Source organism: Dermacentor silvarum, chromosome 11, assembly GCF_013339745.2.
Source record: "Dermacentor silvarum isolate Dsil-2018 chromosome 11, BIME_Dsil_1.4, whole genome shotgun sequence".
In the NCBI taxonomy this organism is placed as follows: Eukaryota; Metazoa; Arthropoda; class Arachnida; order Ixodida; family Ixodidae; genus Dermacentor; species Dermacentor silvarum.
In genome coordinates, this window is record NC_051164.1 from 42,215,321 (window position 1) to 42,238,255 (window position 22,935).

General features: G+C 47.9%; 2 protein-coding genes across 3 annotated transcripts in view; both read left to right on the forward strand.

Annotated features, from left to right (window-relative positions):
- Positions 1–10,790, forward strand: part of LOC119432535 (oocyte zinc finger protein XlCOF6.1-like) — a 64,186-nt gene extending 53,396 nt beyond the window's left edge. For both annotated transcript variants that reach the window (XM_049658984.1, XM_049658983.1), the window contains exons 3-5: positions 1,300–1,399; positions 6,187–6,264; positions 9,808–10,790. In XM_049658984.1, the coding sequence (XP_049514941.1) occupies positions 1,300–1,399; positions 6,187–6,264; positions 9,808–10,678 (1,049 nt within the window). In that variant the 3' untranslated portion in view covers positions 10,679–10,790. The remainder of the gene's footprint in view (positions 1–1,299; positions 1,400–6,186; positions 6,265–9,807) is intronic.
- A 5,915-nt stretch (positions 10,791–16,705) lies between these two features.
- The window catches only part of LOC119432537 (ran-binding protein 3-like), a 39,802-nt gene continuing 33,572 nt past the window's right edge, over positions 16,706–22,935 (forward strand). The window contains exon 1 of the mRNA XM_037699703.2: positions 16,706–16,888. Within this exon, the coding sequence (XP_037555631.2) occupies positions 16,706–16,888 (183 nt within the window). The remainder of the gene's footprint in view (positions 16,889–22,935) is intronic.

Sequence of the window (22,935 nt, forward strand, 5' to 3'; positions counted from 1 at the left end):
CACCGACGCTCGTGTAATCTGATTGTATGAGCAACGCGAATTGTCTAGAACTTTCTGGAAGACACGCGGGCACCAGGGAATAATCGGGAACCTTCGATGACTCACGTATAAAAGCCGACGCGTTTCCCCGCTGATCAGATTTCGACGATCGCCGATATAGTTCGCCGCTATCGTTGTGCTTCGAGTGTAGCTTGCTTTTGTGGGCACAGGTTCGCCCAATAATCAGTTTCGTCATACAGTTTTGCGACTGTTTTCTTAACTGTCACTACTACGACACAATATTATTGTCTTAGTTAGCCGTACTATTCCTCAGCGTATTAACACTGCCAAAGTAACCGTTGTGGAGAGTGTTTTATTTTTGCTGTACCGAATATTTAAAGATCGCCATTGAAAGTTATCACAATTCAAACCATTGAACTAATTACTCGATGAGGCGAACATTAGGTCGACGAGAAATCAAATTCGGAATTGCATACTAAAGAAAATTTTACGAATTAAGTTTCTTAACATTTAATTTATAGCACCTATTTCAACCTGTGAAATGCAGCTACTGAGTTTGCAAGACGTATCAACTTGGCACAAATTCTGAGGTTGGCACCAGTTTGGAGATATGCACCGTCAAACTTGGAATTATTATACGCTGTTGTACCACTTAATCTTTTTAAGAAAACGCTGCATTACGCTTTCAAGCGCAAAATTAATTGGAACGCCAATGCGTTTCGTCGGACACTTCTCATGTCATCTTGAAACTGTGTAGTCCTGACAATTCGTTCCGAGTGCATACGCCTCGCGAAGTTACTGACTAGAATTCGTAAATCGCAATATTTGCCATAAAGTAATTATTTAGGAGTTTATTAGTGTGATTTTGTTAAATATTCAATAAAGTATTTTGATGTCTCTTTGAAATATTGTGCGGCTCGTTTAGTATATAGCTCAAGGGTTAGAATTGTGCTATCTGCCACTTGATATTTTTTTGTGCAGATGAAAGAAAAGCACCTGGTACACAAGAGTACGAAGGTAAATAATTTGGGAGATGAGAGGCCGATTTCAATATTGCCGAAATTCTCAGAGCGACTAGAGATGACTATATTCACAAAACTAATATAAATTTCTTGAACACTTTGTTATAACGCCATTACAGTACGGTTTGAGACCTGACATTTCCACACAAACCGCCTCACCTTGTCAAAAAGACTGTTTGTTTAAAGGCATTTGATACTATAAACCATGTAACGCTGTTGTGAAAAAAGCCAAGTGAGTAAGTGTCGAAAAGTAGCGAATCAACATGCGTGCTTTCAGGGCATGCAGACATGGCCGAAAACAGGAGCACCGGTTACCGGCCTCCTGTGTCCAGCAACGGCGGCGATGATGCAGTGCCCAGTACAAGCCGCGCTGGCAGGTATGAAACATCAGCCGGTTTTGAATGTGACGGGAGGTGAGCCGAACTTTTGAAGCAGTTCTTTGGAGTGTGCTAAACCGATCAGACAGCTGACCATTTTCAGAGACAGATTCTTGGACCATGGCCCCACGCGTCGCAGGCTTTCAAAGAGACGCGGGCATTGCAACGATTCCTGAATGCGACTGGCCTCAGTAACCGATGTTGAAGTGTTCACACTGAAAGTACATCGTTCCCTCTTTCTCTCCTTTCTTTCTTTTCATCCCCTTAAGTCCCTTTCCCCTTGTAGTGTAGCAAACCGGACGTGAGCCTGGATGACCTCCCTGCCTTTACTTCATTTTTAGAAAGAAACCAGAAGAAAAAGTTCCACAAACATGCAAAATTTGGAAATCGAACCCACGACCTCTCGGTCCGCGACGATAGATCGCCGAGCGTTTAACCCATTGCGCCACAAACGCATTTGCAGAGAGCTACACAGACGCGCCTTATATATCTAACACTCCTCCGTGTACCCGCGCTCTTGCTCGGGGCGGTGCCGCCGCCTACGAGCAGAAAAGAGAAGTACTGCATTATAACACTAACGCGCACCGACAGTGAACGCTTCGGTGGTCTCAGCACTACGACGCCTCGATGCCAGCATTCGAAGGGACGCTGGCATCAAGAAGCACTACCAACGCCACCTAGGTGGCGTTCACCGTACTCAGCACAGCGGAGCGTGGCCTCCGCAATTAGCTCTGAAAATGTTTCTGAGGTTGATCGCGGACGCTGCAATTACGACGCGCTGTACGCGCTGATTTGACACGGTGACGATTCAGTTACGTGCTTTGTCTTGCGCGCTGTATTAGTGTGTCAGTTACGTGCTTCGTCTTTCGCGTTGTGCTAGCGTGTGCAGCGTAGTGCAGCTTCCATATGCACGACGGTTGCTCATGGTCATTTCCTTCTCCTCCGTGTTTCCAATGGAGCAACTTCGAGACGACAGGGAAGGTTGTCTGGAGCTCACTTATGCTTGTTGTGATGTAGTGCGTGGGAATGAAGTTATGAATCATGAAATGGCAGGATATCAGAGTCGCTGGCTCCCGTCTATGGTCATGGGAACGTAGAAATATATTGATTCGAAAGCATCAAATGGCTCATATGCGAAAAAGCCGGGGTGCGGCGTCTGTATCAGCGAAACGACACCTAAATTCCCATTGGCTGCGATGCCACAACTTAAATGCGCTTCGACGGTCGGCTGCGACGCCACGTCACTCGCTGTGCCTCGACGGAGCAGAGCAGGTGAAAAACACCTGCTGCCGCGCTGTAGCGCGCCAGGTGTTGTGTGAAGCGATTGAGAGGCCATCCGAGCGACGCCAAGTCAGTCTGTCTCTCGAAAGCCTTTGTTATCCGACCGCTCCTTGTCAGCGCAAGCTCTCGCCTGCGCTCAAATTGCGCCTTGGTGGATGGATGAATGGATGCTATGAGCGTCCCCTTTGAAACTAGGTGGTGTCTCCCGCCACCAAGCTCTTGTTCTTATTTTGCCTAATGCCCTACCTATGCTCTTGAATTAAACGCACACACACGCACACACACACACGCACAGAGACCAAACGTTCAATCACCTCTTACTAATTTCTATTGAGGACATGTTTACTTTCCCCCTCATATCCCTGAACGCAAGGGCTTCAAAGAGTCCAGGGGAGCCTAAACCTAAAGTTGGGTAGATATCTTCACATTGTAATAAAACATGTTCCATTGTATCCCTAGCTTTACCGCAGCAAACAAATGCTTCGTCTTCCTTGGTGTGTCTCGGTTCATAACTATGTGGTCTAAGGCATTCTGATCTCGCTTCGAAAAGTAAGGAGCTTCCCCTTGAACAATCATAAATTTATTTATTTCCTGAGTTCGTTTTTTTCTCTTAAGCTGTTACTCATAGCAAGTTTCTTTTCCATTGCCGCCATCCGTGAGATCGTCTCAGCCTAGAATTCCCAAAGCACAGAAGAAAAGCTCTACAAATGGAAACATGCGGTAGACCATTCAAGCAGCCGGGGTGCCTTAACGTACATCAGCGCACCATTACAGGCATGAAACCCTACAACAGTGAAACATCTAGTAAATCATTCGCGCGTTTGGGGTATCTTAATGTCCACAAGCGCAGGCACGTAGGCATAAAACTCTACAATTGCAAGCGTGGGCTAAATGATCAACGCGGTTTGATGACCTTAACAGACATCAACTCAAGCACATTGGCGAGAAACCCTATGTCTGCAGCAAATTTATGGAATCATTTCAAACCAAGCAATATGTGAGACCATTTCAACCTGCATACGGTCGCGAAACCTTTCCTCTCCGAAATATTGTTACGTGCTATTCCCGCGCACTGAAGCACGCGTCCTGCCAAGCAGGGAAGAATGCGCCAGAAAGACGGTGAAGACGACGATCAGAGTAGCGCTCATGTTGTTCTGCCATCTTGCCCGCAGCCGTCTCTCTCTGTATATATTTTGCAAATATAATTTCCTATCCCTTTTGGCTACTCTCATCCCCGTGGCATTTTCGTGGAGGTGCGGGATACCCGCACGGTACAACGGAGCTCTTGCGCGGCCGACGCTTGGTTTTCTCCGCGTTGGATGAAGAGGGGTCGGCGCCCACCGAGGCGGCTGCAACGACAACGGTCGTCCTGGCTCAGCTAAAGGACCCAGGCACATTCTGCGGGACTGACAACATCGACATCGGGGACTGGCTACCCCTGTACGAGCGTGAAAGTAAGAACAATCACTGGGATGAGACGATCACTTTGGCAAACATATCATTTTACCTCAAAGGAACAGCGAAGGTGTGGTTTGAGAATAACGAAGACGCAATTGGGAGCTGGGATGCATGCAAGGAAAAGATCCGTTCCCTGTTCGGCAAGTCTGCAGGTAGAAAGGCAGCAGCAAAGAAGGAGCTGGCATCTGGTGCGAAGACAGCAACTTAGTCATACCTGACTTATATACAGGACGTGCTTGCCCTTTGCCGCAAAGCCGACGACGGCGTGACGGAGTCTAAGTGGGCCACGTGTTAAAGGGCATAACAGATGATGCCTTCAATCTGCTAATGTGGAAAGACTGCGACACCGTCGATGCCTTCATCAAGAGTGCGAGCGCTTTGAGGCCACCTAAAGTCGACGCATTGCCCATCATTTCACTCGACTTCCGAACACAGCAGCAACGTGGTCGGGTGAAGACGTTCCTGAGCCGTCGGAGCAGCTCACCGTATAACACGTGAAAATCGTGCGACGTGAACTTCACGCTGTGTCTGCTGCTTCTACGTGCGGCCCTACCTGTTACCATGGTTCCCAGATGATGCCACTTGTCCAAGCTATCGTTAATCAGGAGCTCTCCAATGCTGGCCTGGACTCTGTGTGCGCCGCAGCTCCGTACCAGCCAATCGACCGCCGTCCCTCCCTTTCGCAAGCCCAAGGTCAAAGGCCGCCGTTCCGTACTCGCAATCCAGCCGAGTGGAGGACTGCTGATGACCGTCCCATCTGCTTCGATTGCCGTCGTATTGGACATGTGGCCCGCCATTGTAACAGCCGGTGGTATGGGTTTTAGGCGCCCTATGGATACAACCTTCGCCCCCACATGGATTATGGCCGATTTCAGCCCTACCGCGAGCCTCCATGCCGTATCGTCGTTCACCATCCCCACGTGGCCACCAGTCTCGTTCGCCGTTGTCTCGCCGGCAATAATCTCACTCGCCCCATGTTCGGCCACCGTACGTCGCCGATTGAACGACTCCCTCGGGAAAACTAGACGATGCAGCTCCCAGAGGTGACGCTGCATCAACGACTTTGCTTCCAAATCCTCCGGACACAGCAGACCAGACGGAACCTGATAGACGTTAAACTTGATGATGCACATGTTGTTGCTCGAGTGGAGGCTGGGGCTCAGATATAAGTGATGAATTCGGAGCTTCGTCGCTGCTTTAAGAAGGTCCACATCACCCATAGTACCCCTCATTCGTGACGTCGATGGCGGAACGTTTCCCGTGCTAGGGATGTGCTCCGTTGGAATAAGTGTGGCTGACCAATCAACAAGCGTACTACTTGCCGTGCTCGAGAAATGCTCTCATGAACTCATCCTCGGTGTGGATTTTCTGTGTGCCCATTCTGCTCGTTGTTGCGTTTGCGCACCGCTTATCAGCCGGCGCCCAAGTCTGGCTCATATTTTCCGGACGATAATCTGTTTCGCGCATGTGCGTTGATATGTTGTCCCTCGTCCTTTGATCACGGCGTTCCTTTATAAAGGACTGCAGATAAGCCGTGGGCGCTTATTTTTGTACACCTTCTTTCGGCAAGCATGCCGCATTAAAAGTACGTTCTTCCTTCTCACGGCGTCTTCTCCCAGCTTGGAACCCAACTCGGCCAAACGTAACAGCGTATTGACTGTGGAACCGGCTTGGGTCAGCTAGACCTACCGTGCTACCATGACGCTCCTACTGCACGCCAACAGCGCTTGTGGTCAGTCGATTACCTTAGTCTACCTCCTCAAGCCGTTTTATAATTGAACTTGCGCTATTTTTCTCCCATTCCCCATGGCGATTACATCTTTACCTCGATCGTTGACGTCTTATTGGCCAAAAAACGTCGCTCTTCCTCACACCTTTATTAAAGTTACGGGTAATCGAACGTCTCTACCCATACTGAACTTTAGCTGCTGCACGCAACTTATCTCAGGCGGCATGGCTCTAGCCCACATCACTTCTATCGGTGGGTGTGCCGTTTCTGCATTCGTCACCGACGCTTCTTTGTCCTCTGTCCGTTCCTCTTCCAGCAGTGGTGGCGATGAGGCAGTGCCCAGTACAAGCCGTGCTGGCATGGAGGAAGCATCAGCCAGTTCGGAAAACGACGGGAGGTGAGCCCAACTTTTGGAGAAATCTTTCCATGGAAGCAACTCGTAGACAACAGGGATTGCTGCCAGGGGGCTCAGTTATGCTTGCACTGATGAACTAGTGTGCGGGACCAAAGTTATGATTACTGAAATGGCAGAACGGCCGTGCCATTACCGGGAACGACCATTACCAGCCATTAGCGGCATTACATTAACAGGCACCTTACGCTGGATAGCTCCCATCTATTTACATGGGAACCGAGGAATATACTGATGCGAAAACTTCAAACGCCTCATTGACAGGAAAAGCCGGCGTCCGGCGTCCTTACCAGCGAAACGGCGCCTAAATTGCCATTGTTTGCGTCACCACGTCACGAGCTGCGCCTCGACAAAGAATGGGCGAAAAAGTCCAAGCTCCTTTCTTAAAGAAAGATGGCAGAACGCGAAGCTTTCTCCCACACAAACTGAATCAAAGTCCAAAGCCAACGACCACGCAACGACCCCAAGAAATGCTGAGCGACCCGGTGCGATGCATGATGTGATTTGATTGCTTTTTTAGGATTGTATTTTTTGAACGTTGAAGTTGAATGGAGACATTTTTCGCTAAGTTGCATAGCTTTTATTTTAGATCATGTAGCCGTTGATTACACGCGCACTCACACTTTCACGGGCGACGTGCACTTGCACAGCATTGCCCTGTAATCGCTGTGGTAGATGGTCAGAGGTTCTGCCGTTGCCGATACACGGGATCGGCCTTACGGGCACGATCGCGCTCGCACTTACGTTCGCATACAGCAGCCTCTGCTGCCATACGCTGCACCGGCGCCCTACCCACGGTGACGGCCGGGAATGCATTGCGTGGCGCGGACAATGCAATACAGATATATACAGTTCGTCTTGGTAGCATCGCGTTGCAGTTCTCATTGTTCTTATCGGTACAACTGTGAATGTAAACTGTAATGTTCTACGATACGCATGTCATGCGCTCATGTTCTAATGTTTGCGCAGATGTGCAGCCGTTGTTCTATTGTGTGCGCAGATAGTTCCATTGTGTAAGTTCGCTTTCCTGCAGTAAGTTTTCGGCGCTTGCGGACGAATCGGTGAGACATGGAAAGCGTCGCTTTAAACACCTTCTGCGGCGATATCGCGCCAGGTGTTGCGTGAGGGGAGAGGGCATCGCTGCGACGCCAAATCACTCCCTCTGAAGCCTGTGTTATCAGCGTGTTCCTTGTCCGCGCAAGCTCTCGCCTGCGTTCTAGCTTCGCTTCGGTGGATGGATGAATGTCTGGCATGAGCGGCCCCTTTGAAACGGATTGGTGGGTTTAGCCACCAAACTCTTGTTCTTATTTTTCCTAATGTTCTACCTGTCTTTGTGAGAAAAAAAACACACACACAAAGAATTCCCAGCATCAAAATTTATGAAGCACTACTGGAAAAATTGTTTTTGTGCGCCTTCCTTGTTTGCGGTCTCCCTACTTTTCAGCCAACAAACCTCTAATCGCTTCTTACTAATCTCTATTGCCGACATGTTTACTTTCCCACTGCTATCCCTGAACCAAAGGGCTTCAAGGAGGCCAGCGGAGCCTAAACAGACAGCTTCGTAGATATCTTCACATTCTAATAAGACATGTTCCGTCGTTTCCCTAGCTTTAGCACAGCAAGAACACGCTTCTTCTTCCTTGGTGTACCTCGCTTCATAACTACGCGTTGTGAGGCATCCTCATCTTGCTTCGAAAAGTAAGGAACTTCCCTTCGACTTATTTCTTTCCTCATTTCGTTTTTTCCTCTAAGGTTTCTTTTCCATTGCCGCCACCCATGAGATTGTCTCAGCCTCTGACTTTGACCTTGACATTTGTTTTTGCCATGTTACTCACTATACCGGTGGCGTACTTGCTGGTAAGCTTTCGAGTTTGTTTTCCTCCGCTGTGAATCAGCGTTTTTCCTGTAAAATATCTGAACACTCTCCCAGCCCATTTACTTCCATATTTCTCAGTCGCTCTTCTTAATCATTTTTCCTCTGAGCCTCCCTTGCTTCAAAATTTGTCCAGCCCATATCACCCCTGCACAACCTTCATTAGTAGTCTTCCCGTAGGCGCTCAAAACGAGGCGTCACACTGACCTTTGGTTGCCATCGAGCCCTGATTGTACCCCTGACACCAAGCAAACAACCGCGTTTCCAAATGGAAGCCCTGGAACCATTACACCTTTCCACATACCCCGGAGTACCTCGTACCTACTGTATCCACATAGCGCTCTTTGTTTCGTTATGACTGCATTTCTCTTCCCTTTCGCTGTTGTTTTTTCCTGTGTCTCCAGATATCTATCACTTTCGTTTATCCATACACCAAGGAACGCCGCTGTCGCAGGCGTTCCGCTTCGTTTGCCCTAAACTCCGGGTACGCGGATCTTCGCTTACGTTTCTTTTGGTGCCACGTGTGACAAGGGTAGTTCAAGAGCGCGCTACAGATCCCGAACCCACAGGTGTATGTGCCATTGAGATTGGATCCTTTCTGCACTGTCGCCAGGATCGGCCTACTTTTTAGCGGGACACCACCACCACAACCACCGATAGTTATGAGCCTATAAACTGAAAAAAAAAGAAATACAGCTCGTTATATTTGTATCGCGTACCCTAATTTAACGCTAGGTGCCTTCTGAGGGTGGCAATATGGATTTAAGAAAAATGCTCGCATAATATTAGTGCAAATGCGGCATTCTTGCACAGTCAGATGAAAAATAAGAAAACATCCCTCAGTAGTGGATCATTCACTATTTGTGCTTGAAAGCACGTAAGCAGTAATCCGCGCTGCGTGTGGAACTAGAATATACGCGTATCCGTTACTCAGTACCTTCGGCAAACGCGGCTTAATGAGCGCAGGTGCGGCAATTTTATAACCTGCTACAGAAATACCACAAAAATGGATGCCGGCCCAGACGTTTGCCTTCGTATCTGAAATGCAGCGATTGAATTATGACCGAAGATGTTCTACGGGGGAGTCTGTCCACGTTTATTTGTTGAAAATGCGAAGAACCGTAACCATTTGTACCATTTGAAATGTATTACTGTCGTTAATACAGAAGGGGTCCTAAATGACAGAGATCGACTCTAGGTTGTACAAAAGTATTCTTAAATGCCGAACGCTTAACTACCGAGGACGGGCCTCATGCCAGGTCCCGCAAACCACAAATGCACGAATATTATCAACGGTTTGACGAGGAACGTTTCATGGTAACAGTCAAGAGCGGATATTTGTGTTCACCTACATCTGTTAAATGTAGGTTAAGTGTGATATATTAGGAGAACATATAGATTTCTCTTATTTCCCACTCGAAGGTGGACTGTGTTTTTTCGCGTCACCTACCGCCAAATTCAGCAGTCTTCAAGACATGCTACGCTAGAACCCAAATTGAACGATAAGTTCAAACGCATGAAGATAACACTCCGGTTAAGCAAGTGGCTTAGACATAAATGCGCTACTTTTCTTCCCAAATGTGAAAACGTGCTGTTATATTTCGGTAGCAGTAGTCGGCACGCTATCCTGAGCCCCTTTGTCCGTCTACTTGCAGGAATGCTACTGGAACCGAGGAAAACGAACAGCACGAGTTATGCGGTGTCTGCGGTGTCTGCGGGAACGTTTACACCAGACTGCATGCCTTACGCAGACACGCTGCTGAGCACTATGGCGATGAATTCTACACTTGCGATGCATGTGGCTTACCGTCTGTAAAGATTACGAAGGTTGAAAGACATTACCATAAGAGCACAAAAGAAAAACTCTACAAATGCGAAACATGCGGTAAATCGTTCAAGAAGTCGCGGCAACTTAACGCACACCAGCGCACGCATACAGGCATAAAACCCTACAACTGCGAAATATGTGGTAAATCATTCACGCGGCAGTGGTATCTTAATATCCACAAACGCGCGCATACAGGCATAAAAGCGTACAAATGCGCAACGTGTGATAAATGCTTCGCGCATAGTTCGAGTCTTAGTGTGCATAAACGCACCCACACAGGCATGAAGCTCTACAATTGCAAAACATGTGGGATGTCATTCACGCGGTTGGATCGCCTTAGGAGACATCAGCTAACGCATACAGGCGAGAAATCCCATGTCTGCCCAACATGTATGAAATCATTTCAGCAAAAGCATTATCTCAAAGAGCATCTCAACCTCCATACGGGCGCGACACCTTTCGTCTGCGAAATATGTAGTGAGTCTTTTGCGACCAGGTGGAGTCTCCGAAGTCATCGTCTTCGCCACGCGGATGAATCGCCGCAAGAGTGTGCTGATTGCGGCACTCGTTTCTCAGATAGAGGATCTCTCGAAGGACACATGTGCGAGATGCATACGTGCTATTTGTGTGGAGATTCCTTTAGAGATGACATTCAACTGGCCACTCATCTCGTGACGCACAGAGGTGGGCAGCCGTAACAGTGTGATTGGTGCGCATATGAAGTCAATCACCCGCGGCCTTTCCACAGAAACGTGATTGCGAACCCGTGAAGGAAACAACGCTGAGGTTCTTTCATAGCTCTCAGCAACTTTCGCTGCGAATACCAACTTACGCATGCGAATACCAGGTTCTTTCGATCGAAGTGGAAAACAGCTTAGTGTAATAGACAGTGTAAAGGATGCCAGCTAGCTCTTTGAAATCATGAAACAATACACTGTCGCCAGAATTGCTTAGTTCGTGTGCCAAAACATTTTGAATATCTCGACCAGTGGACGCTGTTCACATAGTAACTGTTTCATAAAGACAAACCCTATTGGGTTGCAATTTTACGTTTTGTGTAATTTCAGCATAGAATGGGTAACAAAAGAACCTTGACTGCTCGATCAATTATGGTAATTTTCGCAGTAACAATAGCAGGAAACGTGTAGTTGTGAAGAATTATTGAACTGCTGGAAGGTTTCCAGCAAAAATAAGAAGTCAGTTCTGTAATTGCGATGTTGCTCCGTTGCCTTCAAGAACAAGTTCGTAGTCATTTTTGTGACAATATTTAGCCATGGTGTACCCACGAGAATTCATGGCTTGGAATTTAGACTAATGCATTGATTTATTCCGTGATTGCCAAGACACATGCGAGGCAGTGTTGGGTTCTTTCATTGATGCCAAAGATCTTTGTTTAACTGCTGAGCAATTGACTGCTGAGCGAATTGGTAATGCAAGATAAATAAACACGTGCTAAATACACGACTGACGAGAACAAGGTGACCCCACGATTTGCGTATTACAACTGAAGGTTTATTGATGAACATGACAGATAATCTGGGACAGCTGAAAGAAGCATTTGCAAAGAAATAAATAAAAAGAACAGTTAGTAAAGGTGAGTTTCTAGATAGTGTATACTTTCCTTGTGTAAAAAAACTGAGGGCTACACACTTCTCACCTGCATTTCGGGCAAAGATCGGTTTGTCGAGTCAACGTGCTTTCTTGTCTCTATACCATGCAAGCACCATTGCACGAGTTATCAGCGGAGCGAACCTTCACTCACGGCAGTGCACAGCCAAGTCAGAGAATAGCTACTCTATCAATGAAGTTCGACGGTGCCTCAGGCGATGATTAGGGCAGCGGCTAATTTGGTCGATGTAGCACTCCATTCACAAAAGGGAAAATTCATAAACGACACCCTTAGCACAGTTTTACAATCTGTCCACGCGCTTGGCATTGCATGCTTGCCATACAATATAATTGTTCTCGTCTGTTGTCTATTTAGGGCTCGTGTAGTTATTTGCCTTTGTTTTTAATGTCCAAAAGTGAGCGGATGATAGTAGTGGTACTGTGTTATATTCAAATCGCTTGGAGTTTCACTCCTACATAAGCTCACTGATTGCAATAAATTTTAGTTATCGTTGCCTTATCTTGGCGAAACCACTGTCAGTTTCGAAGGGGCTGCAGTTTTTATCTATTTGGACGTAGTATGTTTTTATTCGCACTAGTTACAGCCGTAAAATCCTTCCATTCTGATGTGACAATCGCATTTGTGCGAGCAATGACATCTCAAATTGAACATGTCTTTTAGGTGTATGGATGATTGATCTTAACTTGACGGAACCTTAGTCGATAATAAAGAGAACCTTCTTATCCACACGGAAGGCGTCTGCGTTTACTTGCATTGCTTTACTTGTGTCCGTACAACCGTTTTAAACAATTGTGCACAAGGTAAAGGGGGCGTGGAAATATACGTACGGAGCTGCTTAACTAGACTTTGTTCCCACCCCGAACGTTTTCTACTTTAAACTTCGGCATGTGGCAAACGTAGTTAACCGAGTAATAACACGGGCAACAAGGCGTTGTTCAGGTAACGGTGCATTCTTGTAAATGGGGTATCATCACCTGTCCAACAGATCAGTGTCCCTTATACCCGGGCCACACGGGCAAAGTGAAGTGCACTTTGAGCGAGTGCACTTCGCGGCTAGTGTCATTCGCAGGTTGCCACACGGGAACGCTTAGTGACACTCACTGCAGAGTGCACTCGCCGGCGAGTGTCTTCGGCGAACACACTTCGCGGTAGCCATGTTTGTAGCCTCGTTACCAATGAGGAAAAAATAAGTAAAGTATTATTGAAAGAAGAGTTAGGAGTAATTTTTAATAACATTGTTTTAAATTGCTAACGTTACAAGATAATAAAATGTGCCACGCCGCAAAAAAAAAAAATAAAAAAAAACAGCAAAAAAGGACTACTCTCGCTCTTGGGCTGTTCACCACCACGCCGGGTAATGACTGCGCAATTGTTTGAAGGATCGAGTCGTTTTGACTGTAGCTGGTCAAGTTGCCGTCGTTGCCGGCGGTTGTAAAGGTGGATTGTAAATGTTGTTTCTAACAATAATGAACTGTTTTCGTGCACACATTTTTAATTAAGAAATATATGCTTTCCTGTCTAACTCCCGATGGCCATGGCCATCAATTTTTAAGAACACTTTTCTTTCTCGTGTAGCAGCACGCCGCCAAAGTGACACTCCGCGCGCTGAAGTGCACTCGCTCAAAGTGGACTTTGCCCGTGTGGCACGGGTATTAGACACGAACGAATGTGTGAAGCTTCCCCACGGGGCATACCGCATCGTTCTGGAAAGATATTATTTTGGAGGTACGCATCTGGAAATCATTTCTTTTGCAAGTTCTCAACAAGAGCGTCCCGTTCAATACGGTAGCTTGGAGGCGGCCACAGAACGTTGGATGTTCGCTATCTCATTGCACGAATTTCAGAGGGGACATTAATTACATCCTGTCTTGAATAAGCACACAGGGGTATATGCAGATACGGTCCTTATTGGATGCAGTGGAGAGGTATCCTCTCGACGAAAGCGCCTGGTTACGAAGGGCACGTGTGGTAGGATGGAATGCGACAGAATTCGAGTACGGATGTCCAATTTCGTTACTTGATTTCTTTTGGTATATTCACTTCAGGGCTAAATTGTTAGAATCAAAACGGAAGCACATTTATTATTCGTTCATACATGTTCTGCGTAGTGTGGTGCCGGCAGGATCATCAGCTTCGTCATTTCCAGCAATACTAATGCGAGACGGGATCCACCGCAACTTTATTGTGAACTCTTTGCTGCTGAGATTTTTCATGAATCCGTGTGACTTGTGTGGTAAACACGACAGAGGTGCGGCAATGAAAGGCATCGAGGTCGTAAGGAGTACGACAACCTTTATTGCGACAGCAATTATATGGAAACTTCAACCGGATTTCTGCCGTCGCCGTGAGGTTCCGTATAGATTGCAAGGGTGATAAAATCGTCGCCGCGCGCCGTATGCGCGAGTGAAAGCGCGCGGGGGACGCGCGCTATCACGAAGAACCAACGCACGGCGGAAAGCAAACGCGACCATCGCGCGAAAGGCCGTTGGGGTATGGGAGGGAGGGAGGGAGGGAGGTGGGGCGACGCTTTGCTACGGCACCAAATGCAGATCTTGCAACCGAGCGCAAGGCGAACTGGCAACGCAATCTCACACGCGAAAGCAAAAAAGCGGTAGGCAGCGCGGGAGGGAGGGGGGAGGGGGAGCAGCTTCTACTCTGCCAACAAATACGCTTTCACTGGCTGTGGTGGCGGTCGCCCGCACCGTCTCTTATCTCCACACGGCTCTCACCTTTGTATGCGCTGTGCATTCGCCGCTCAGTTTCCGTTGAAGCGATAGACCGCACGATTCCTCGCCCGCTGCAGCGGCTGCGCCAGTGTTTTGACAGTCGTTGTCTTCGGTCATTCAGTGTGATCTATTCATGTTTGCTTGTGGGCGATGACACCACGCTTGTCAATTCAGTTAGAAAGCGAATGTGTCCTATGCAGCCGATAAAACTACTATCCCTACTCCGAATAGCTCTCTACCAATTTGCTATCGCTATTGATGCTTCGCCTTTCGGGCGAAACTGCGACATTTTTTCTGCAGCCAGAGTCTTTAGCTTTTGTAAGGCAGCAGCTATTGCCACACCCTCGACAGAACGTGCAGCCTGCCAGAGAATGTCGCTCCAAACAAAATGCTGCAGAACGTAGCAGCGCAGCTGTCGGCACCCGCTTGTGTTTAGATATGTGAATGACTACGCTGCTACTGACATGCCCACATGACAAATTTTTTGGATACTGTCTTCCCGGAATTGCCATTTTTAAAAGTTGTCCTTCAACATAAAATGTGCCTGCCATATTCCCAATTCCAGGAATACTGTCGCCAATTTTACACCGAAATGAACATGGCTAATCAGATTTCAGTCGCTATAGGAATAGCGTAGTGCATTCCCGAACCATCAGGAGCACCACCGTAACGCGGAATCATACCGTGAGAACGGAAATATTGCTCGCCGACTTAAAGCAGACAGACGCTTTCATTTCATTGGTGAACATGTAGGATGATGGTAGATTTTGTGGGTATGAAATAAATCGGCACTACCGTATGGCAGATTCAAAACAAAGGACAATTATATCGAATTCTTTATAACTGCCCTCGATAAGTCATCTGAACAACAGATAGCAGAAAGCATTAAAAAAGAACTCAAACAACTGTTACACGTTAGCTGGTGCAGGGTCATTGTTTTCAGGTGCGTTGATGAATGTTTATCGATTTGAGGCGACAGCACAAACAGATAACCTACGGCTGTGCAAATATATGACGTGGTAACATAAACCAGGAAAAGCTGCGATAGAATAATGCAGCTGAAGCGCCCGGTAGCAAGCGAGGTTTCTGTAGTAAGAATTAGGTAACGCCCACGTAAGTTGCAGGTACAGCCCACGGTGACGAAAGTGACGGTTTCCATACTCATCCACGCCCTCCAGTATGCCTAAAAGGAAAATAGTGATGTTCATTGACTTGTAGTGGCTCACTAGGTTATGGGTATACAAACCATGAAGAAGTGCTTTGAAAATATATCAGGCAAAAAATCTGTAGATCGTATGTGTGCAAAAGGGTGCTGACAGTACATTGCTTCCCCGAGATATGTCCACAAGAAAAACCAAACATTTCCTAAGTCAAGTCTTCTCAGAGTCTTGTGTCGACGCCCAAACCTGGCGACTCTCACTGCACGATCATTGGCGACACGTAGTGTCGCTATTGCAGTGGCGTCGGTTACTGTGTTCCACTCTTCGTGCTCGTTGCGGTTTTCACTTTGAGCTGGCTCATCGTTGGGTCTGAATAGGGCACTAGATGCACCATATTACGCACAAGTACCGCGTTGGGTTTTTCAACGACGTACGAGCGGGGCTTGGAGGCTGGGCTGAGAACACACGCCGTATCTACCAGCTGCAGCGGAGGAAGGACGGTCGCGGCGTGAGGCCGAGCGAAGTCTTTCTTCTGCCGCCTTGTCACCTCTTGGTCTTGATAATTGACATCGCCTGGCGCCGGCCTCTTCCGTTCTAGGCGGTCCACTGTCTTCGGAAGCCTGGTTCACCGGCTGCGGCCCAACAGCCCCGACATGCCCCGCCCCCAAGCCAATCCTGGAAGGGGGGAAGCAAAGCATACCAGACCCTGTGTTTCACTGACGACCGGGGACGGATCGATGGCCCAAGCTCGCCAGAAGGTAAAGCCATTCCAGGTCCTGGCGTCTGTCGCTGGAGTTCTGAGAAATCCTCCGCCACCTCATTCCCACGTCGAAGTATATCAATTTGGCGTCACTGAAGGACGCACCTTCTGGTAGCATCGAATACCGAATATTTCAGCATTTCAGTGGACACGTTGACTCGCTGGAATGCCCTTTGACGTCTGTACCACAATGACCTAGGCTTCCGCTTTGCGGAGAAGACGTCGAACCTAACATCAAGTAGATGTGAATGCGTTATGTGAAATCAGTACGTTTTTGTTATGATCGCCACGTATACGGCCGCTCGTGGCGCATTTGTGCAGTCGTCGTTGGAGTCTGCGTTTTCTTGCTGCCCTGCAATCGACGATGCATGCACCGCCCGCGCGTCGAAGATTAGGCCTCCCGAAAAGTGCAGTGCGTTTGGCTGCAAAAATTAAGTTGACACAACGCCATGCTCTGCTGGAGCCACAGTAGCATTCTGGTTTCCATTGTTGGGGTGAGTGTTGCGCGCAACCACATTGGTATTCCTTCTGAAGAGTTCTGTGCATACCCCACCGTGGTGCACACACTGGTACCAGCAGTACCAATCCGGGAGCCCACGGCTTCGGTCGGTGCTGTCTCGTGCCCCACCGAGGTGCGACGTCGGTATTCCTCATCGGCTAGCGTAGTGACTCCCCTTGTATAATACGAGGACAATGTTCATGCTGCACAGAAGCAGTTGTGTCACGCGCTGAGTCGCGCCATGTCGCCAGCGCGTATTATTAGAACACTTTGCGAGGAACTCGAGCGTGACGCCAAGCCTTGCTATATTTTGAGTGCTTCGCCTTCGGGCGAGGCTGCCATTTTTTTTTATGCCGAACCCTTTATTCCCGTGCTGTGGCTTGCACTCTCATCTTGTGATCCGGTGCTACGCAGAATATTTTTTGTCTTCCTGACAAAATGAAGTGCCGGTGACTTTGGTCATAAAACCATTGTTATGCCGATCACCAGCTTATCACACTTAGTTGTTGACGCTCACCTATTCTTATTTTGAGTGAAGCAGCTGCGCCGGCGACTGAACCAAAGGAATTGAACTGGAGCATCCAAGAAACAAACTCGCGGTTCGACGAATTAACGTCACACCTTGAAATGTTCTCCGCATTCAGTCACGTGGGGTGGTGGCAGAAACTTTTGTTACACATGCATTCTTTTCGCTAAACTCTGAAAGCACGAGTGTCACCTACCACACTTATTATCCAAACGCTAAATAAATGTGGCCATAAAACCACGCAACTTGAGAGCACAGCCAACACAGGCTCAACGATGAACTCCCCTTTTATCTGCTCGCAACCGCCACTACACGTGGCTCTACGTAAAGTAGACCGCACATCTACGAATCTCAATAGGGCCAATTTTACAGGTGCACCGACGAAAACAGCCCAGCATCAGTCCGGGGGAGATATCTCCATATTAAAAATCGGTGGGTGTTGCGGCGGCATCGGGAGTCGAACCCAGTACTTCCCGCATACTAGGTGGGTGCTCTACCTCTATGCGGTTAGGGGTAGCCAAAAAGCTGCATAACAGAGAAAATACCAGGCCCTTTCATTTTGTTGTGGCCGCCTCTTGCGCTTTTGCGATAACTAGCTCGGAACACTCGCAAATGAACACGGAACCGCAGCAGGCTTAAATGAACGAATCCCAAGGTCCGTATGGCAATCTGAGCATCACTGACATGCTTTTACGTCTTCACAATGTCACCTTGCACTAATTACAAGTCACACATCTTACTTATTTGCTAAGCAGTTTATCTACGCGAAGAATAGGTGAGTAAAAATGCTGTGTGCACGACATTGTGGGCGCCAACCGGACATTGCTAGTCGCACGCAGTTGCAGTGGACAAAATACTCAGCAAGAGCAGCCAGAGCTCATTACCCATTGCTGTAATCCACTATCCGGAAGCGGCAGATCGAATGGCGTTACAGAAAAGTGGTGCTTCTCTGGATTGCTCTTGTTCTCGCTGGTACAGCCAGGTGCGAAGGAAGTTCGCAAGAAGAAAGCTTCTTTAGTTTAGAGTGCAACTGTGTTCGATGGTCTTAGTGCACTGAAGATGCCAATAGTGACCAAGCGTTCGCGGAGCCTCAAGAAAAAAATGCTGGCTCTTAATCGAGAGTATAGACGTAAGTATGTAATGGCTACCATATGGCGTGTTTTTCTACCTGTGGTGCCACCGCCTTTAACTGTTTTTCTTCTTCCAACAGTGCAGCACGCTCAGCGTCTGTCACTGCTTTTTCTTCTTGACGTGGACCACTCAGGACTCGCGGACCGTTGACGTTCAAAAGAGCACAGGCAACCCTGTCTCAGCACCAAAAGATGTATGGTGCTCTCTACCTGCCTTTTGAACGTCGCTATTCGAAATGACAAATAAAACTTCAGCTTACTGGAAGTTACAGCTTGAGCATTTTTGTGAACAAATATTAGAAAGAAAACGGAAGCAATGTTTGTAGTAACTTGTTTCGGAAGTAGCCTAGCGTATGCAATGTGGTCCTGTACAGAGGGTTGGGGACCAGAGACCGCATTTTCTTTACTTTTGACTGGTGGACCGGATGATCTTGTTTTGTTCTCGCAACAATGCCCGCATACTTTCGTTTGAGAGCGCAGATGCTCTCGTTTGAGTGCCTGAATAACGAGCTCTGGTTTATGGGTCAAGGTCACTTGAAGGTCTCCGACAACGGGAGCTAAAAGCAAGAATTTGGTGCTTAAAATGGTGATAATGAACACGCGCATAGGCGGGCAAGGAACCGCGTAGCAACGTCGGGACCGCGCGACCATGCCACCCAACAGTGGCACGCTAGGCTGGACTGCAGCGACCCCTCACACACAGGCAACATGTGAGCCCGCTATCAAAACAGGAGTTCCGGAACCTAAAGGTGGGGTCCACATGTATTACATGTCGCCACATGAGGTGAGACGCGGCGAGGCGACACACGAACACAAACACACACTATGTAGTCACGAATTGCTTCACGTGCACCAATTTCTCCACTCGAAGCCGCAGCACTCACTTAAAGAACAGTTATATTTTATTATATTTATTATTTATTGTTAATATGTATTAATTAATATTTCTTAATACAGACTCTTCGTATCAACTATTTCTGGCTGGCAGAGAGAGTTACGTTGTTTTCACGATTACTGTGATGATAGCTAAAGTCCTTCGGGCGCCCCTTCTAGCTCTCGACGTTAGTACTTTAGCGTCTAGGTAGTGGCGCACCCTGTCGTCAATTTCTTTTTAGATGAGCTCTACGGTTTCATTCGGGTTCCCGAAGTGCGAAACGTTTTTTTTTTCCCTTGGATCATTGGCACTGACTGCGCGTGCGCGGTGATTCGGCATGGTTCTGTCGCGAAAAGACGCCAGTAATCCGGAGGTGCAGCATCGGGCATGACTGAAGAAAGAAACAGCGGACACACGCCTCCTGCTTTTACTAGCTTCGGCGACGAGGCAATCCCGAGTACAAGCCGTGAAGACGCCGTGGGTTCTTCATCCACTTTGGACAATTACACAGGGTGAGTCTGCGCGCTTGTAAAATTTTCGTTTATTATTTCCACACGTAGAAGCGACCCGGAATAGAGGCATTGACAGCTACAGATTTCTTTCAACTTTAAAACGGGCCTTTGACAGACAGCTGGGGTCTGTACATGGGCGACTTTATTAGCTTATCACGCGTCGATACTCGGGTGATGCGAAAATATTGTCATGGAAAGAGCAGCTGCAGCTGCAATAAATCGTTTGTTTGGGCCAGTTGGTTCATAGCTGAAAACCTTGACGACCAGCGCAAGAAACACGGTCATAGAAGACGCAAGTACACAGCCCCTCATGTCTACTTGTCTTCTTTGTTGGTGTCTCTTGTGCAGCTCGTCAAGGTTTTCAGCTGCGGCTGTTTATCGTTATGGTTAGGAGGAGTGCCACTACAGAAAGAAAATGTTCTTTACCGAAGAATGTATTTTTAGTTTGTGTTTCATGCGCGCGCGGCATACCTGCTGCGGTAGCCCAATAAATATGGCGTCGCGCGGCTCAGCTCTACGTCACAGGTAATATTGCAGGCGCAGCGGCCGTATCACCGATGACGGTGAAATGCAAAATCGCTGGAGTGGTTGAGTTTACGCACGCATTGCAGAAGTCCGGATGGTCGGATTTAATCTTGAGCCCCCGCAATGGCGTTCGTCATGGGGAGATCGTGGTTTTGCCGCCGGAAACCCAAGAATTTAACTTTAATCGCACCGCACACCTTCATTGGCGGTCCAGTGGCCATTTTCTTGGAGGCTCTTGAAATGGAGTGCAAATAGTTTTATTTCGCAAAAAGAAATTCAATAGATGCGTGACCAAGTAGGTACTTTCCGCACGAAATCTTCGCTGTTGATTGCTGTTCAGGAAACCCAATACGTCCGATTGAAAAAAAAAATGATGTGTTTAAAATGAACACTGTGCTTATTTTCATCACATGTGTGGGTCAATCTTGAAATACTACTTTGAAGACGCGACAGCTCCGCCTTCTCGGCAGAACTGCGAACAACCGCGTTGGTAGAGCGTTCCAAACTTATTCATGAAGGGGCTATAGAACAGTTGCCGACCGCTGCTCTTATGAAGCGCCCTCGCAGGCCTGCAGAGCTGCTTATAACTGGACTGGGCGACTGTTTAGGCCGACTGGCCCACTCACTATACGATAGTTAACATAACTGTACCTAACTTTACGTACAGTCAACCACAAAAGTTTGCGGACCACGCGAGCGCGTGCCAGACTGCCTATCCGCGCCACCTAGCGGTACGCCACCTAGCGGCGACAGGGGCGCTCTCCCGGATATGAGCCCTCTTGGTACTCGCCTGCCTGTTAATTTTTTATTCCCGTGCATGACATTGTTAGTTCGTTGTGTTGACGCAGAGCGCTGTCTGCGATAAGACCGCCACATATCTGGCTTGATAGCAGTATCGGAGCAATCACTGCAACCTTTGTCGACTGGTGTGCCAGTGGGTAGATAAGTTTCACGAAGCGCTGCGACGATTTTTTTACGCGACGTTTACTGGCGCACTTTGGTTGGCAGCATCTTGGTCCAATGAGTGTTGCTGCTTCTGCGTCTTGAGAGAAAGGGTAGGGAGGTGTTTCACTGTCATCAAAAATAAAGAAAAAGCGGATGCATAGAAAATTTTCTTTCACACATAGGCGCATCTTCGCATCAGTCGCTGAAAACGTAGTAGACTTGCTTCAGGCCACGTGGTGATTGCCTATTTGGAAAGATGCCGCTGCGTGTTCCACTTGACGAAAGAAGGCACATTGTGCGTTTATTTATAGAGGGAATACCTCAGCGCGAAATCTGCCGCCGAACCAACAGGAGCCGGACTGCCGTGAATAGGATTATTCAAGCTTTCCGCGACGATGACAGATTCACAGATATGGAGCGCAGTGGGCGTCCACGGGCCACGACTGGGGAAGAGGACCACCTGATTACGGCCGCCATCGTGGCTGATCCTTTTCAAAGTGCAGAGGATATCCGAGAAGCGCTCTCGCTCACGGTATCGTCTGAGACTGTAAGAAGAAGGCTGAGTGAGCTTGGCCTGCAGTCTTTCGTAGCAGCACAGAAGCCCTGCCTCTCAGACAGCCAGCTACAAGAACGACTCATGTTCGCTGCAGCAATGAAAGATTGGACAACAGAGAAATGGGGCGATGTCATCTTTAGCGACGAGTCAACTTTTTCCACGCGCTGGGACCAACGGAAGCAGGTTTGGCGTCCACTAAACTGCAGGTGTGTTTACAGTGTATTGGCAGTTAATTCACGAAGCTAATTCTGCATCACAACATGTTCACGTAAAATGAGCTTTTGGACATTACGAGATTTTTCTGTAGTGGTATTATGTTGAAAACATTAACGATTGTTTCATAGTACTACTTACTCTGAAGCTAATTAAAGCTGCCAGTGGGTCTTTCAGTATTATCTAATGATGTTTGCACGTTTTCTATTGCAACTCTATAACAGCATTATAAAGTTCATACGCAAGAGGAATCACAACATTTTTAGACGCGCCGCTGGAACCCAATTGTATGCTATTTCTTGCAGATATCTGCGTAATTACACACAGAGTGTTCTATCCAGTGGACGGTGTTCCGTGAGCGTGTGGGGAGCAATCAGCAAAGATGGCCTTGGTCCCCTTGTGCGTCTGGAAGGGCCCTTCACTGCGTCACGGTACTGCGACGTCATCACTAGACACCTCGTTCCGTATGCGCTGGACGGTCCCTTCAGCGACGGCTGCTATTTTTTTCAACACGACCGCAGCCCGATCCATAAAGCACGTATCGTCCAGTCATTGCTAGAAGAACATGCTGTTTGCCAGCTTGAGTGGCCTCCATGTGGCGCCGACTTGAATCCCATAGAAAATGTCTGGGGCATGTTGAAGAAACGGCTGTCCACACGAGCCAACCGCGGCCGCACGGCCGATACGCTGTGGCAAGCGATCGCACAAGAATGGGAAAGCCTGCGCGGTCGACCGGAGATTACTGAATCTTTGTACGAGTCGATGCCCACACGCATCAATAAGGTGCTAGAAAACGGCGGACATTTCACTTCCTACTAGATGTCAGTCTGAAGCAAATGCGCCATCATTTGTTTCATGACCACTTCTGTAAAGTGCTTGCATGAATCACTATTACGCAT